At 43.3% G+C, this 16705-nt stretch overlaps 1 protein-coding gene across 1 annotated transcript in view; it reads left to right on the top strand.

The window, feature by feature from the left end:
- The window catches only part of CELSR1 (cadherin EGF LAG seven-pass G-type receptor 1), a 158742-nt gene that overhangs the window by 95088 nt on the left and 46949 nt on the right, over positions 1-16705 (top strand). Inside the window, exon 6 of the mRNA XM_048933385.1 lies at positions 15695-15852. Coding sequence (XP_048789342.1) covers positions 15695-15852 — 158 coding nt within the window. The remainder of the gene's footprint in view (positions 1-15694; positions 15853-16705) is intronic.

The raw sequence follows: 16705 nt of genomic DNA, 5'->3' as shown, positions 1-16705 counted from the left end.
GAGCAAGTGAGCTGTGTATACGGCACAGCTCTTGTAGGAAGCTTCTGCAGCATCAGTTTCTCATCCCAGCTGGTGCCTTGCTGTGGGGTCAGCTCAGTGGTAAATGATAAGTAAATGTGAAGTAAGCGTAGAAATGACTCAAGGATTATTTTCTGTGCTCAACTCAGGAGCAGTGCACTTGCTAAAACTACAGGTATCTTCAGTTCCATCTAAAAAATGTTATTTTACAATTGATTCCTCATTGTAAGGGTCCTCTGCCCCTGAGGGACAGACATTTGAGACTCAATAAGAGGAGGCTGGTCCAGCCCCCCTTTCAGATCTGACGCCGGCCTGCCTCTGCCCTTCTTCACACATACCAATTCCTCCCTCAAGTCTCTGTTGTAAATGGGTCCCTTTCTGAATTCTGAGTGCCAGTCAGAAAAAGCAGAGGTAGTCCCACTGCAGCTGGTTGTCCCACAGCTCTGTCCTATGAGCAGTGTCCTCTGTAATTCTTCTTCCAGCCCATTCACTCACCGTGGTGATGCTTCCACTGAACACCCTTGGAAATGTGGAATTGCCTAAGTGAGACCTGTGGATGTCTTACTGACTAAGTGTTGGCTCTCTAACTGAATTCCCAGGTGGCAAATGCCAAGAGGAAAGAATCTGTAGCTATATGAACTATATAACTCTTCTCTTGTTTCTGTTATATATTAAAAGTCTTGTCACTTACCCAGCAGCAAGACAATGATTTACACGTAAGCAGTATTTTTTGCAGTTACAGAGGTTTGCTGACAGCTGGGGGAAAGCAGGAGGAAAGCTGTTTGCTGATTCTGTTAGCTAAAACATACTAGCTTCTGGCAGCCTGATCTTGCAGCCATTAGAGTCAACGGTATTGAATTAGAGGTGACCTTCATGACCTTCTTTTTCAAGAGGTATATGGATCTATATAAAATTCAGAAGAAAAGAGATATTTGTATTAATTTGGAAAGAAAAGTGGCAAAAGGGGAAAGATTTAAACTTGGCAAATAATGCATTGCTGGAAAACAGCAGAAATGCCTGCTGCTTGTTCACAGGGCAGTGGCAAAATGAGCACTTGCTTTGCCTTGATAGTCCTGTCTGCACAATGAGAGCACAGTCTGTGCTGGTTTGGTCGTTAATGGTCCTCTGGCTGAACCTGCAGTAGTGAATGACGGTCAGTGGGTTAAGTGATGCTGATGTTTGTCAGTCTGGAATATGACCAAAACCACCAGGATATTCAGTGATAGCAATGTTCAGTATCAGTAGTATCACAGAAATTAGCTGGCTTTCACTATGTGTACAGCATCATGCTGTGGGGTGTGTTTGGTACGGGAGATTTCAGTGAGCCTGGATAATGGGTGATGTTTTTAATTAAGTGAAAACTTCAAGCCGCTCTCCCAGACTTCTGATAGAAATTCAATTTTGTTGAGAATTTAAGATATACCATCACATTTATGTTAATGTTTTACCTAACTCATTACCTCGGGGTAGAATTCATCATTTGGCAAGAGATAAAACTGTTTTACGTATGGACATGTTCTTTTAATTATAGAGAGCACGAACATGTATATTTATATACTGTGCATTTTGTATGTTACTTATGTATGTGACATCAAAGTCACTTAAGGACGTTACTGTTCTGTAGGCAGAAGCTCATTCTGCGTCTCTTTAAGGGAGTACAGGGTAATTTTACTTAAATGATGGAAAATCTGGGAAGGGCAGAGAGAAGCATGCGATCTCGTGTGCCTGAAGTGCATTGCAGCTGCTGTGGAAGATGGGCTGCACAAATCCCCAAATGAATCACAGAGTGGCTCACAGCAACAAGGATGCTTTGGAGAACCGTGGCTGTGTTAGGTGCTTAGTCCTCCAGCTCCTAGTAAGGAGATATTCAGGACAAACGTCATGCTTCTTCCACAGCTGGACCTGTTTGACAACAGGTAGTAGTAAGGTGCTTTTTTTCACTCCTTCCTTGCATTCCCTGAAGCTGCTGAAGAGATACATGATTGCTGCTTCAGAAGCCTGGCTGCCTGGGGAGCAGCACCCATCACAGGGACCGGCTTTTTCCTCCCCACAATGGGGTTAGCTGGCCTGCAACTGAGGCAAGCTGAAACTTGAGTCTTGCCAGCAAGATTGGGCTCTGAGCTCACTTGAGGGCTAGAATTTGCCCGTGCCTTTTCTTCCAGAAGAGCTTCTGCCCATCCCTTTGAATGGTGGTTCTTCACTGTTGCCAAAATCCCCTCTGCTTCTGTGCCAAGACGCATGCTGTAATTGATTTTCTGCACCTCGGGTACATTCTACAGCTCTCCCCTTGTGCATGCTTGGCCTTCATGGCTGATCCTAAATGGTTATTAAACTATGCCTGTGTAGCTGTTGTACGGCATCAGCAGAATGAGTAATTTTAGGTCTACATCCACACATCACATTTTGTGGATGAACAGCAGCAGTGCTGGTAGTGGTCTACCTCTGGGTGGAGGAACTGAACAGAATCTGTACTTTCTTAGGGTTCAGGAGATGAAATGATTGAAGGAAAGGGACAAGAAAAAAAAAAAAAAAGGAAAAAAAAGCAAAAGAAAAGGACATCTGCAAGCCACTCCGGGGCAGTGCTTGGGAAAGGCTCCATCACCACTCACCTCCAACATCATGGGTTGGACCGTTTGCCATCACCGATTCCCCTTACACTGCTTTTCCTTGCTGAAATCCTGCCCTGCTCCGCACTCTCATCTTCTCCTGCGTACACCATGTGGGGAAACCACAGCTCCTTCCAGCTCCCATTCTTCCTCAGACTGCTCCCCACCATGTCTGCCAGCCATGGCCATCAACGCTGCTTCCATCAGCCTCAGCTTCCTTGTGTCCCCGCATGGGTTTCAAAATGGGCTCCAAATGGACTGAAAGAGTCAAGACATTTAGTGGAGGTTCGTTTGCAAAGTACATTGTCACCAAAGAGATTCGCAGGCAGTTGGGACCTGATGACTCTACTGGGTACCAGCAGCTTTGGTTGTATACAAAGCAGCCTGCTTTCTCTGCCATTGCCTTTAGCGTGTCCCTACTTAAGGAAGAGGTCCTGAGATCCATAGATAATGATACAAGAAATCTGGTCTAAAGTCTGGAGGTACATCTTGAGGTACCATTTTCCATCCTTTTCACCAGTAGCTTCTTTACTTTTGTGGGTATTTTACTTGGGTGTTGCAGTTTCAACATGTTCCTCATCAGCACAGTTTCATGATGATCTTTATTTTTTTTCTGACAGCCCAAGCTTGTTTCTCTACTTGCTAGAATTAGCCATACCCCAGCATTTAGTTTTATGCATATTAATCAAAAGATATTTAAAGAGGCATAAATTAAGAGTTCACTTATTGATAGTATTGTTCAATTCTCTTGCGGTGAAAATCAAATGTAAAGCATATACAGGTCTGATCCAAAATACTCACCTTCACTCCACGCACACTCTCCCATCTCCATGTACAATATTCATTGTATCTAAGTAATAAATACAAAGGATTTTACAAAGGGTTGGTGTTTAGCAGGTTCAAGGTAAAGCTTTCCCGTAATGGACAGGGAGCAAAGACCTTGAGATAGTATTGACAACATTTGCAGTCATCTTGGAGAGACAAAGTCAAGCCAGAATGGCTTTTCTACACAGGCACCTTCCAGACACCCAGCCCAGTGGCACCTTCTGGCTGAACGAAAGGAAGAGGCTGTGTAAGCACACGCTGGAACATGCCTTTTTAGTGCAGTATCTACTGACCGTGTTGCAACTGCAAGCTCTTCCCGGATTCTGTCTTGTACAACTCCTGCATTTTCTCATTCTGTTGCATGTTATGCCTGCAACTCATTAACAGAATAATCTTTAGGATTTTCATTATCTTTATAGCAAACCTGTAACAGTCATCACTGCCTTTATTTTAGCAGAGCCTCTGTTTTGGCTCTTGAGAGCCAGTGTCGAGGGACTGGGAGCACTTCCAAAGGACTTCAGCAGACACAGGCAAAAGTTCCCTTTTAAAAATTAAGTTCCACCTCTGTGCTCGCACATAACCATTGTGTTAATCTGCATTAGGGAGATGGATGTGGCACTTTATTTTGAGTAGGGTGGGATGAAATGCAGCAACCTGGACAGTCAGCCTTGCTCTGTGTGGCCCTATGCCAGGTGCCTTTGGGGGCCTGCAGGCACAGGTCTCTCATCTTCTGAAAGCACGCTGTTCTCTGGTGACAACAAATTCACCTCTTGTGGAAACAGAATTATTCTGTATTTGGGACCAGTAATTCCTGTGAGAAGTGCTGGGTCTGTCCCAAGGCTAACAGGTGAACCAGAGCACAGAACAGGGGCTCAGCACAGACCTCTCCATGCCCCGCCATTGCCTGTCTCTATCCCTGTCTCTGTCTGGAATGAAGGCAATGTTTGCCCAGCCTCGACTTGCCCTCTGATGAGGCTGCCAGCTGCCCCAGTGATTGATGAGGTAAGCAAATGCTGCTGAATAGAGATTGCCAGCTCCCTGGACAAAAACCACCTTGCTGCCACCAGTCATTGGACCAAGGTTGGAAGATTTTGCCCTTATGGTGTCCAGGATGCCATCCAGTATTGTTTATCTTGGAAGGGTTAGAAAATTTGGCTGACGATGAAATCCTTGGATAGGCATTGGGTGTTACAGCTTGTGCTGAGAGCACCTCCCACAATGGGGAGAGGCTTCCTATCCTTTCCCTTTCATTTTTTTGGAGCTCTTGTTGAAAAGACAGATCCAACACAAGTCAAAGTGCTGGAAATGTAATTTGCAATAAAGATTAGACACGGCTTATGTAAATGGCTGTCACTCCTGACATCTGAGCAGACATAATTGTAATCTGAGGGAGAATTTCTGAAGTTAATCCTCCTGGTGGCTTCCAGACTAATTTGTTAAAGGATTGAGGGAGATTTTGTAAGTAAACAAAGCAGTTGTTGAAGGTTATGATATTGCCACTGTTGATCAGGTGTGGGCCCTCCAGAGTTGAATTCTGTCTTAGAGAAACTTGCTTTGTCCACAGTGCCTGTGATTAGCTCAGTCCTGGTCCAGCAGTTCTTGGCATCTCCTGGTGGTGAAAAATGCAAGGCATTAATTGCAGTGTTAAGCAAATATTTTTTTGGAGGGGAGGGAGGGCATTGTAAATACTGAAAACGTCGTGAGTTTTCATGATAGCTTAAGCATGGGAAAGCAGGACACCAAAAACATAGGGGACAGAGCAGCAGTCCAGTCTTCTTTACCTGTAGTGAAGATTTGTCAGTGGCTACCTTCTTAAGTACAGCGCCTAATTTCACAAGGAGGGGTTTCTTTAGTTATACAAGGAAGATAAGCTATTCCATTGAAAAACTCACTTGCTTTGCCATTCAGGGCCGGAGAGGCATGTGTGTTTAATTTACTTTCCAACTAAAGAGGCCATGGAATTTTTACAGAGTTGCCAGTATAAGTCAAATGCTATCATGGTACTTTTCTGACAACTTTCTTAAAAGGACAGAAATTCCTGAATGAGTAGATTTTTGTGCTTTTGGTGGGTGGATTTGTATGCTCTTAAAGCATGGTGGTAGCTACTGCTGGAGGCACCCACTGAATATGGGTATGACCTTTGAATTAGAGGAATTTGTTTCTGTGCACTTGCATTATGTATCTGTACAATGGGTTTTGGTGCTAGCAGGCATGGCCATTTAAAAAAGAAAAAAAAAAAGAAAAAATCCTTAGCAATTAAAATTACAAGCATCCAAAGGAAGGGAAAGAAATCAGATTTTCCATTGCTGAATGCAGGCCAGGATTTTACAAAGACCAAAATGTTGTTCTAGTCAAACACATAAAATGTACCTCATGTCTGAATGTAAAACATGTCATTTCCTACATGCTCAAAGCTCAATTTTGAAATTGTCACGAGTAAAGGTAACCTCTGCAGAAATAGCTCAGTGTATGAGTCACTTCCTCATGACTCAGACTCCCATCTTTGCTGAGCCTCATCTCAACAGCTTCCACAGAAGTCCTGAGGATTGTCAATGGAAGTCCTAGATAAGATCATTGGTTTGGTATACAGAAACTAAAGCTTGACAAATTCTAGGAATAACACACATCATTAACAGGTAAGGTAGATAATCTGCAGTTACCTATCCAAAGTTCTGGTGGTTTTACCGTCCTTTGAAATCTTTAAGTCATGTCAGCTTTTCCCTTTCCAAGGGAAGATTTTAGCTCAAGTGAGCAATGTTGTTGGGGCAGGACTGAATGGTTCTGTGGTGAGTTCTGTTTTATTAGGCAAAAACATGAGTAGATAACAGCATCAGTTCCTTTCACTCATAAAATGGGGCAGGATCTTGTGAAAACCCATCCAGAGCCCCATCTTCTGTGTTGCAGGTGAGAAGGGTGAGAGTTGGGAAGGCAGCAGAAGTGTTGCTGTGGGATGGTCCCAGTCTTACACTCCTCCACATCCATCTAACGCTCCCTTAGCACGACTTGCACTGGCCTGTGACAACCATTCCTTCTCTCCTAACCCTCCTGGAAATTACTACAGGGTTGTCTCGCTCATGTGTACTTTTTTTTAGTCCTGCTCTGACATGGTTGCATGGTTGCAGGTTTCAGTGGGCATAATGGGGCCAGCCAACGTGATATTTATTCTTACAGATTTCAATTAGTAGTAATTGTTTTTGTTGATATATGTATTTTTTTTTTCTGGTAAAGGATAAGTGAAAAGTGATTAATACCTGAGAAAGGAAATCAGGGCTTGGCTGTAGAGCGACATTCCATTGCCTTGACACAAAATAACAAATAACTGGCCTCTAGATCGGTGTCTCAGGAAATGAAAGTGTAAAGCAGTGAAAGTCATCTGAGGGTCATTGAAATGCAAAGTGTGTCCTGCTCCCCAGCCCTGAATTGCTCAGCTATCTGTAACAGCTTGGAGAAATGTTAGGGAGGAAGTGGGCCAGGCCAGTACAGAATGCTTTGCTGTCTTTCTATCCGCGGTGCTTCTGAAACATTATTCTGGCAGAATTTGCAAGCAACACCTTACATACTTGTTGTGATAGTGATTTTATATTTGCATGCAAAAGGGACGTTTCCAAAGCACTACCCAGGATTTTTGCACTGAGAGTCTTGAAGTCAAAACCAAACAGAGCTTAAAGCCTGCGTCCACCCCTCCCCTTGGCTGGGCTTCAGCTGTGTGGTCCCCGTGGCTTTGGGCTTTCTGCCCTGCAGACAGCCCTGGACAAGCTGGCACCAGGCAGCCTGGGTTGGCTCAGGCTGTCTAGCACCTTCACATCACAATTCTCCTTGAAGATTTAATAGCATCTCCCCAAAAGGTGATTTTCAGATCCTCTGAAAGCTGAAGAGGCAGGAAGGTGGCAGGCTGGAGGGTCTTCAACTCATCATCAGGCCTCAGCTTTGGTACTGTGCTGAAGGCTGGGCCCTGCAGAACCAACTGCTGTTCAGAGATGGGGAACAAGCAGTGGAGTTACCAAGTGGCATTTAGCACTGGGAGCCATGACATGCTCAGTTCTGGTTTCAGTGACGCTGTGACATCACATAGTTTCGTTCAGGTTTGGCAGGTTTGGGTCCCAGTCGTTAGGGTCGCACCTGTGGTGACAACCATTTATTTCCCTTCATCAAGTGCCACTATTTTTTGTGCGTTTCTGTTTCTGACAAAGTACATTGTTCTTCCAAAAATGCCTCTGTCCTTTTTGTTGTTGCAAAGGAACATTTTCACCCTCTATTCTATTTTGGAGGGGGTGAAACACCGATTTAGCACGGCATGCTGTTTTCAGCAAAGTCATTGAAATGGCACCTCAGGAATTCAGTGCCAGGACTTTGAAGTGCACTGCTATCTCCCTTTAATCACACACTAAATCTATAGTAACTCACTAATTCCTGGTGAACTTTTCAGGCATTTTGCATGTCTGTGGAGTGAGGGGAAGCAGGGCTTTGCAATTACCTGGGGACCAGAGGGCCTGGGGGACTCTGACATGGTCCATATGGCAGTGTGGGACTCCTGGGTTTGACAGACCCAGTTGTGTCCCCGACACCTGCACTAAGCCACAGCACAGTCAGAATCATAGAATTATTAAGGTTGGAAAGACCACTAAGATCATATAGTCCAACCATAACCAATCCCCACCATGTCCTCTGACCATGTCCCTCAGTGCCAACATCCACATGGTTGTTAACACCTCCAGGGGCAGTGACTCTACCAGCTCCTTGGGCAGCCTGAGCCAGTGCATCACTACTCTTTCTGAGAAGAAATTGTTGCTAGTATCCAACCTGAATTTTTTCCTAATATCCAGCATTGGCAAGATGTCGCCTGGGACAAGGATAAGGGAGAGAGTTGGCTGTGTTGTACTATTTCTAGGTGTTACCCACAACCTGACAGCAATGATGTTTTTGTTCTGGATGCATGAGTAAGATGTAATAAATACTGTATTTATAGACAGCAAAATATGTCTGGGGGTTGTACTGTGATGTAGGGACAAATAGTGAAGGGAGATTTGCTGAAGTGGTAGAGGAGAGCACCTGAAGGAGTACAATGCTGTGAAGGGAGCAGGTGGAAGGGAGGGAGGCAGAAAAAAAGGCAAAAAAAAAATTTCAGAGAGAAAGAGAGGGTAGGGAGAAGAGGCACAGCCATAGTGGCACAACAGAGAATAGGAGAGGGCTGCAGGGGGCCAAAATTAGTCAAATCCAAGAGCATGCTTTGGCAGGAGTTGTATGGGACTTGTGAAGATGCTGTTCACTCTCTGTGATACAAGGAGTACTTCTGGATGCCAGCTGTGCATGCATATTGCTCCTGACAGCCCTGCGGCGAGGCCCCATGCCGTTGCTACATGGTGGGACATGAGGTGGGACATGAGGCCGCTCCATCTCTACAGCTCTGAGAGCAGTGCTGCTCACATGTGCCACGTCCCCTGACTGTGTGAGAAGCCTGCCTGCTGGATGCAGCCAAAAAGGAGATAACAAACCAGGCCAGTAAAACCCGCTCGGCCCCACAGCCCAGCCTGAATGCGGACTACTGATGCTGCAGGGAGTTTGCCTAGGAAAGGAACTGGTCTGGTGGCTTTTCAGCATTTGCATTTTTGATTCACTGATGGGAAGCTTTGGGGTTTTCCTTTTCACTGTCACAGGCTCTCATGTTTCTCTATAGACTTGAGCCAAGTTTGTATAAAGAAATGCCATTAAAATATTCAGAGAGTAAAGGGGATGCATACATCAAAGGAATGAGGGTTTGATGTGAAATGATGCGGCCTGCTTTTCCCTGGTGACTCATCAGGAGGGATCCAGTGGATGTTTGTAAGAGATTTTCTGTTCTTCATGTCACTAATTTAAAAGGTGCTTTGGAAATCTCTAGAGGGAAACTGGAAAAAAGCAGAGATCAACATTAATGGTTTCTCTTAATCTAACCTAATGTAGAATTTCCCAGCTGATGAGAAGAATTCACAGCACAGCACTAAGTTTCACTGGCATTTCTCTCCTTCCTGCTGGCCAATGCGTTTGTTTTTTCCTGCTTATTTATTTATCCTCCTCGTGGGGCCGGCCAGGGGCTGCTGGCCGAGGCAGAGCGTGGCGGCAGGCGGTTAATGAGCTTTTTGACCAGTGAAGCAGCACAGCATCGCCTGGGAATCAGAGGGGCTCGCTGCCTTCTAGGCGTTGGATGGCAGCACAGGGGCTGGGGGTTAACGAAGGGGCCGGGGGGCTGGCGGGCGGCCTAATGAGCGCCAGGGAGCCAGGAGGGGGACAGTCCAGCAGCAGCATCCCACGGGACCCACTGCTGGTGGCTCCATTTTCCCCCATTATCACTGTAACTGGAAAGGCTGGGAAGAAAAGAACCCCAAAGGGAGTGGTGTGAGGCACTGAGCAACACGGGGTTTGAACCAGCACGTTAACAATGCAGAGGAGTGTTGTTTTGTATTAAAAATAGCTAGGAAACAGATTCTTTTTAACCTTTAACCACTCATAACAGTCAATAAATCATTAGCTACTGATTAACAAAAACAGAAGGGTAACTTATTGTCCAGTAAGCAGACTCTTGGAAACCCTGAAAGGCTGGCACTGACTTCAGGATGGCTTTTCTTTTTACAGATTCACACTTATTTAAAGACAAACAAGCCAAGCTCTGCATATTAAAACATGCCACACAAAGCATATGGATAAAAGGCCAACTTTCTAAAACAGATTTTTGATGATTGAGCCAAGGAAAGGCATTTACAGCATGTGGCATTATATATATCCTCTGAGAAAAACAGCTCTCCTGATACCAAGCATGACTAGATCTGTTTGGTCTCATTCTCAGGAGTTTCCATCTCAAAGTCTTGGCCATATTTGCGGTCTGCTGCCAAGTCTTCTCCTCCACTGTCAGTCCCTTCACTGGGCTCAATGGGGCGGCTGGACACATGGAAGGAGCTGTGGCCAAGGCTGGGACTGCAGGGCAGAGCTTTGAGCGTGAGGTCAGGAAATACCCATGAGGAAGGAACACTGTTCTGTGGCTGACCAAAAATGCTCTACTATCACTCTTTCCATCTTTGCAAGAAGTCAAATGGCAAGTTTTTCAGTGAGAATAGAATTTGATGGAGATTGTTCCAGGTGGAGGAGCCTGATCTGGTGCCTGAATTAGCGGGTGGCAGGGTGGTACAAGGTAATCTTTGTGATCCCTTCCAACTCAAGGTATTCAAAGATTTTGTGATCTTTGGATTAACTAATACAGGGTAAGATCCAGAGAACTAATCCTCATAGCTGTATTGATCGTCTAAATAAACTTTGGCACTTTGCAATACTTTTCTGTGTATTCAGTCTGGTTTAATTCAAGATAAATCTACCAAAGATGGACTATTTGCTTAAATTTCTGCAGTGATTTTGCGTTGTGACTTTTGAAAACAATATTATTTATAATGTAAAAATGGAACATAAATGTTTTAAGAATACAGAACAAGGCTTCCATTATCTATCACTCTGTATGTCTTTTCCATTCACTATGCATTATTAGAACATCTGTATCTTTAATAAGTAACTATGTGAGTTCCAGCAGTTAAATATTTACTTTAAAATAAGAAAGGATCCAAATGAAACTGAGATATATCAGAATCTCTCTCTGATGTTTTAAGTGGAATGGGAGTAGATTTGTGCAGTAGATATGCAGACTATAAACATGTGTGTTTTGATGACCTTCTCTCCTCTATCCGGCTCCATTTATACAACACAAGTTCACAGATTAAGCTTCTCAGCTTTTTTCAGGCACCTTTGAGGATCTACATATGTTTCTTTCTGTTGAGGTTGTGGGATGGTGTCAAAACAGTTCATTGCTCCACACTTGGGTTTCACTACAGTCAGATCTGGCATCTCCAGTAAAGTACTTTTTCAGTGGCGTTTTCTCACTCTGTCATCAGCTGCGACCGTAGGAAATGCCTGCAGGTGGCAGAGCAGAAGCAGCACCTCCACAGCCCGACAGTGGCCATTGTTCACTATTTTATGTGCTTACTGCCATAGTTTGAGGAGCATGAATATGATTTGTCTTGTTTTATAGATAAAGAAAACCGAAGGGAGCTCTTTAATGTGTCAGGGCCCTGCTTCCTTCTCATTACTCTGTGTGCAGTTATGACAGACAAGCACAGATACGAATGCAGCAGTCTTTAATATGGGGTACACCAAATATTTGGAGAATCATTACATGATGATAATGGTAATGCTCTGCAACATTTTTTTTTTAATGTTACTATTTTATTTTATTTTTTTCTGTTTTCAGCCCAGGACATACACATTCTTTTGTGCTTTGTTGAAGGGTGACCAGGTTCTCTCTGGCGCTGCTTGGTTCCTCTCCTTGCTACTCGCTTTTTCAGCATGTGGTCTTTGAAGTTTGAATCCCAGCTTCTTTCTGGGCAAGCAATAAGTTAAAAGGCAGTCTTTAGGGCAGTGCAAGCTAAATTTTCAGTTCCGTGAGCAGGAACTCAGCTACGTGACTTGCATGGCCATTAATGGGGGTCATGCTGGTACATTCCTGTACACCACACTGAACATTTACTCATGAGTGCAGAATTGGCACACTAGTGAAACGTGCCTTTTGAGGGTAGCGTGGTGTTTCAGGAGATGAGGCTGACAGGCAGAAAGGACTGCTAAGGGCCCAGATGAAAGTCTGGCTTTTAACTCCCTGAACACATTTCCAGAAAATAATAGTGTGAATTGATGCTGTTTTCTGTCAGATGTTCCTCCTGTTAAGGATCAGTCTTGCTCCAGTAATATTCCACAGAAGTGGAGATCATGCTTGAAATGTAGATGTTTGTGCTGTCATTTAGTGTTCGGTATTGCCTTTATTGAACATTTTGTAAGCATTAATTACTATGATTAATTTTCTTAGGAACGCAGGTCAGCTCACTGCTCACATGAGCTTCTCTAATTCCAAACAAATTAAGTTCTTCTTTATAATTGTTGCCCCTGCCGCTCTCCCAAAGATCACCCCTCCTAGGGCAGGGTATCATCTGGTGATTTCTGGCCTACATTACTCATGGGCATCGTTTACCCATTTGTTCTTGTACTGCATCCATTGCAGAGATTGCATCTTCTCAGTTCCAAAACTCTTCCCAGCTTTCCTTTGCTAGCCTTCATGAGCCCTTTTGGTCTGTTAAGTTTTCCATTGCCCTGACCACACTAATGTGCATCAGCTCTAGTTTGAAGTTACTTTTAATAAATGAAATCAAAATTATCCACAATATTCTATAAACTGTTCATTGTGATTGTTTTGTGTTTCTAACCATGCCATGGTTCTTAATAGTTTTATAGTTGATTAATACAGTTAATTCTTCCATACTTCTCCATCATCGATAACTGGGAATCTCTAAGCCCGTAGTAGAAGTTTTTGACATTAGATCCCAAGTTCTCTGTTGTGTGATTAATTCTCTAAGTCTCATATTCAAAGTGATTATTTTCTCATAGTACTCTAGGTATCCTTAAAATCACCAGAAAACTGTATATAATACTAACCAAAATATTAACTGAATAAAATCATTTTCATGATTAAATTCTGCAAGAGCTCCTAACTTAGGATCCCTCAGTTCCAGTCTTTCGTTTTTATTTGCAACATTTCAGATATAAGACATTCCCTAAGCTGCGTCCTGAGAAGATGAGTAGTGTATTACATGACACGTGTAAAACAAAGAAGCCCAGATCACATTAAATGACTCAAAGAATTTCTTTTCTTTCTCAGCAACGTATTCTTCCATTTTTGGCCAGTTCTATCAAATGGGACTTTTAGCATGTTCAGAAAATCGTGACATGTTTGAACTAAGGATGGTTTGTACTGCGTACAGGTTTTTTTTTTTCATTCACTTGAGTAATCCATTTATTTTTCTTCAGCTCGTGGTTCTGTGTGGTCATCAGAGCTGAAGAGATGCCAGAGGTCTGCACTGCAGTTACCAGTCAGCATCTAAAGAAAAACTTTGCAATTTCAACGTTAAATAAAAGAAGAAAAAAAAAATCCATTTACCACTGTGGCTGCTTGACTGTGAAGGAGCAGCTGCAAACTGATGAATCTCATCAGGTTGCACTCTTGATTAACATTGGGCAGAGCCCTCCTGCTGAGAGTAAATACCCTTCCTTTGTCAAGGCTCCCATGTAAGAAACAATAGATTATTTCAGTGAAGCAAGAGAACATAAATGTTAATCAAATCATTCCTCTGAATGAATAGAAGTAGCACCCAGAACGTAAACATTTTAATTTTGGAAGGGAATGTCTGCCTGTGGGCTAGTTTGTTTTTTATGTGTTTTTTGCGTTTACTTTGAGAAGCTGCTCACTAATGTTTTCCCCGCAATATTTTCAGCACCACAACTATATGTGCTTCCTGTCTGCCCAAGCTAGGCAGCACCAAAGCCTGGGGAGTATCAGAAAAATAAAACCGGCCTTCATGTGAGTTAGGAGAGGTCAAAACCTTATACTGTATAGCTGCCAAACTGTGCGATCACATTAGTTCACATTAAGTAGAGGAAATGGAAAATACTTTCCAACTGGAACTGACACCAGGAAACATCTTTTTAAAAAGTTTGTTATGTGTTAAGGTAATTACTCTTACAAATAAATCTCGCTGTCTTTACTGATGATGATATGATTTTAAGTATTTTAATGTATTTATGTGTGTGTACAGTTGTAGCAGAAAGAATTGGCTTTCATCTCCTTACTGCTTCCTTGCTTGATCTACAAAGAATGGATTTCAGCACACCATTTGAACCATGTGTGTTCTAAAGTGGATGTACAGCAAACTGCAGTGTAATGCCCGGCTAGCTTCCATGTCACTAAGATTACAAACCTTGTTGATCAACACATCTAAAAGTATACCTTGGCTTCCAGTGATGCTGCTTCTCTGGGTCAGATCCTGACTTGTTCACTCCTGTGAGGCGTCTCTCTGCTCACAGAGGAACGGCAGCAAAGCCAGCATGAAAATGAGTGTTCCTACACAATTTTTTTGCTCTTCACCAAGGCTATCATGCTGTTGTTTATATCTGCTCACTTTTTTCACCATAATGACACACCCCTCCAGCAGAGGGATGTCTCCTGAGGCTGTTCAGTGTCTGTGCAGCAGATGTGGTCTCCTGTCAGTGATGTGGGGTAGATCTTGTGCCCCTGCAATGGGAAATTAGTGGATACATACCAGAGATGAAGGATGTGCCTGCGGTGGGGGTGATTGGGTTTGGATTCTCAGTGGTCCTGTCGGCTTTCCTGTCTGCTGAAATCATTGCATTTCCCCAGTTTTTGTAGTTGCTGAAGTGAGGATGACAGTTCCTGTGCACAGGGTTGCAGTGAGGTTATGAGGCTGAGCGTGATAGTTCTAGTTTTGGTGCCCACATTTGTTCATCAGAATACATTGCGGTTGGGCAGGCAGGAGTTTCCTGCTGTCTGGCGGAACCCAGAGATCAGGGCAAGCCCAAGCTTCTATTGCTTTTCTAAAATACACGTTCTTCCTGTCCTTCACACCCCACCCATGATGTCAGTCTGAGTGCCTGCACCAAGTGGCTGTGTGAGCAAGCTCGGATCCGTCTCTTGGCTTTGTTTGCCTATCTCTGTGGGTTGCTGATCTCTGTCCTGTGATGAGAAGTGGGGACTTCTCAGCTGGCTCATCAGTGCTCTTAGGGTTTCCGTACCCATCCTGCAGAGGGAAGACACAAGCAACCTTCATCTAAACTCTTTCCCAGTTATCAGAAAACTTTTCACTACAGCCTTTATTTTTGGAACCTGCACTCTGCTTCTGGTGCCTCTGACAGAGCTGCCCCTTCAGAGGGAACTTGCTCTAAGGGTTTAGCCTCATTGGTGATATTACATCACTCAATGTGTTTTTCTGTCTTTGGTCAGAAACAATGTTAAAGTGCAAGTGATTTCATTCAGTTGAGGCGAGGAGCTGTGAAAAAAAAAGAGCAAAATATATTAAAATTTGTTATGTAGAAGTAAGAAAGTGCTTTTTTGGTTTGAGCCAAAATGGTTCAGCAGTGGAAAATACTGAGGTCACTTCTGACCATGCCATGTATCACACTGGGTGTGTATGAAACCCTCTAATGTCATCCATTTTGTTTTTTTCTTGCCTGTGACTTGCCATTCAACTTAACTTTTTCTATTTTATTTACACATCCTATTTTAGTCCCCCTTTAGGAGTAATAAGAAATGTGCTATTAAGCTGTAGGAACCTGTATTTAAATCCTTGTATGTATATAGCATTGTATGATGTGCCATTTACTTCTTGAAGCCCAACATTGGGCGATTAGGAATTCCCCATGGGCCTTCGGGGGAGAAGGTGGCAGTGGTGACTGTGGATGACTGTGACACAGCAGTGGCCGTACGCTTCGGAAGCCTCATTGGAAACTACACCTGTGCTGCCCAGGGGACTCAGACTGGCTCAAAGAAGTAAGAATTTCCTCTGTTTGTGTTTTCCATTCATTCTCTTCCTCCAGGGAAGAGCCAGCAATGTGAGGTTAACAATCAAACAGATAAAGTCAGAAAAACAGATGCAATTTAACAAGAAAAATTGACAAGTTTTAGTTTGGCAGATGAAATTTTGTGGAGGTTACCACACACCTGGTGCAATGCATTTTCACATAGACACAGACATGTGCCTAAACTGCCCCAGAATGAACCAGAAGTCAGCGTAGATGGCTCCAGAAAATAATCCACTCTTGAAAATATGGAGAGTGAGGCAAATACAATGTTAAACATTTTTAGGAAGGAGATAGCTGAAAAGCTTAATACTTCCATCACTTGAGTTTACAGTCCTGTTTTCAAAGGAGATGGAAATGAAGAAGGCACAGAAGAGGTCACAGAAACTCATCAGCTATGAGAAAAAAACTTTTCTGTGAGGAAAGGCCAAAAAGATTATTCCTGTCGTTTAAAGAGGAAATGGATGACAAATAACGTATAGGGGTATAAAATAATGAGTGATGGCAAAAAAGCCATTGATATGCACATGCTTTTCTTGAATCCCAAGGAAAGAGAGCATCATAAAAATTAGGAAATTCAAGACTTTTTGCAGTCTGGAATCAATCAGTGGAATCTATTTCCACCAATCAAATTTTCAGAAGTCTTAAAAAGAATTGGCAGTGTATGGTAATGAAGTCATTATACGAAAGTCTAACCTCCTCAGCCCTTTTGTTGCTGTGTCTAAGCCAGCCCCTGGCTTACTGGAGTCAGAAAGAAGTGACCCACAGCTGTACGTTTTCCCATAATTTTCATTTTCTTCCTCATGTTGGCCACTGTTCGAGAC

Source organism: Lagopus muta, chromosome 1, assembly GCF_023343835.1.
Source record: "Lagopus muta isolate bLagMut1 chromosome 1, bLagMut1 primary, whole genome shotgun sequence".
NCBI classification, from domain to species: Eukaryota; Metazoa; Chordata; class Aves; order Galliformes; family Phasianidae; genus Lagopus; species Lagopus muta.
The sequence above is the reverse complement of the archived record's forward strand: the minus strand, read 5'-3'. Positions and strand labels throughout refer to the sequence as shown.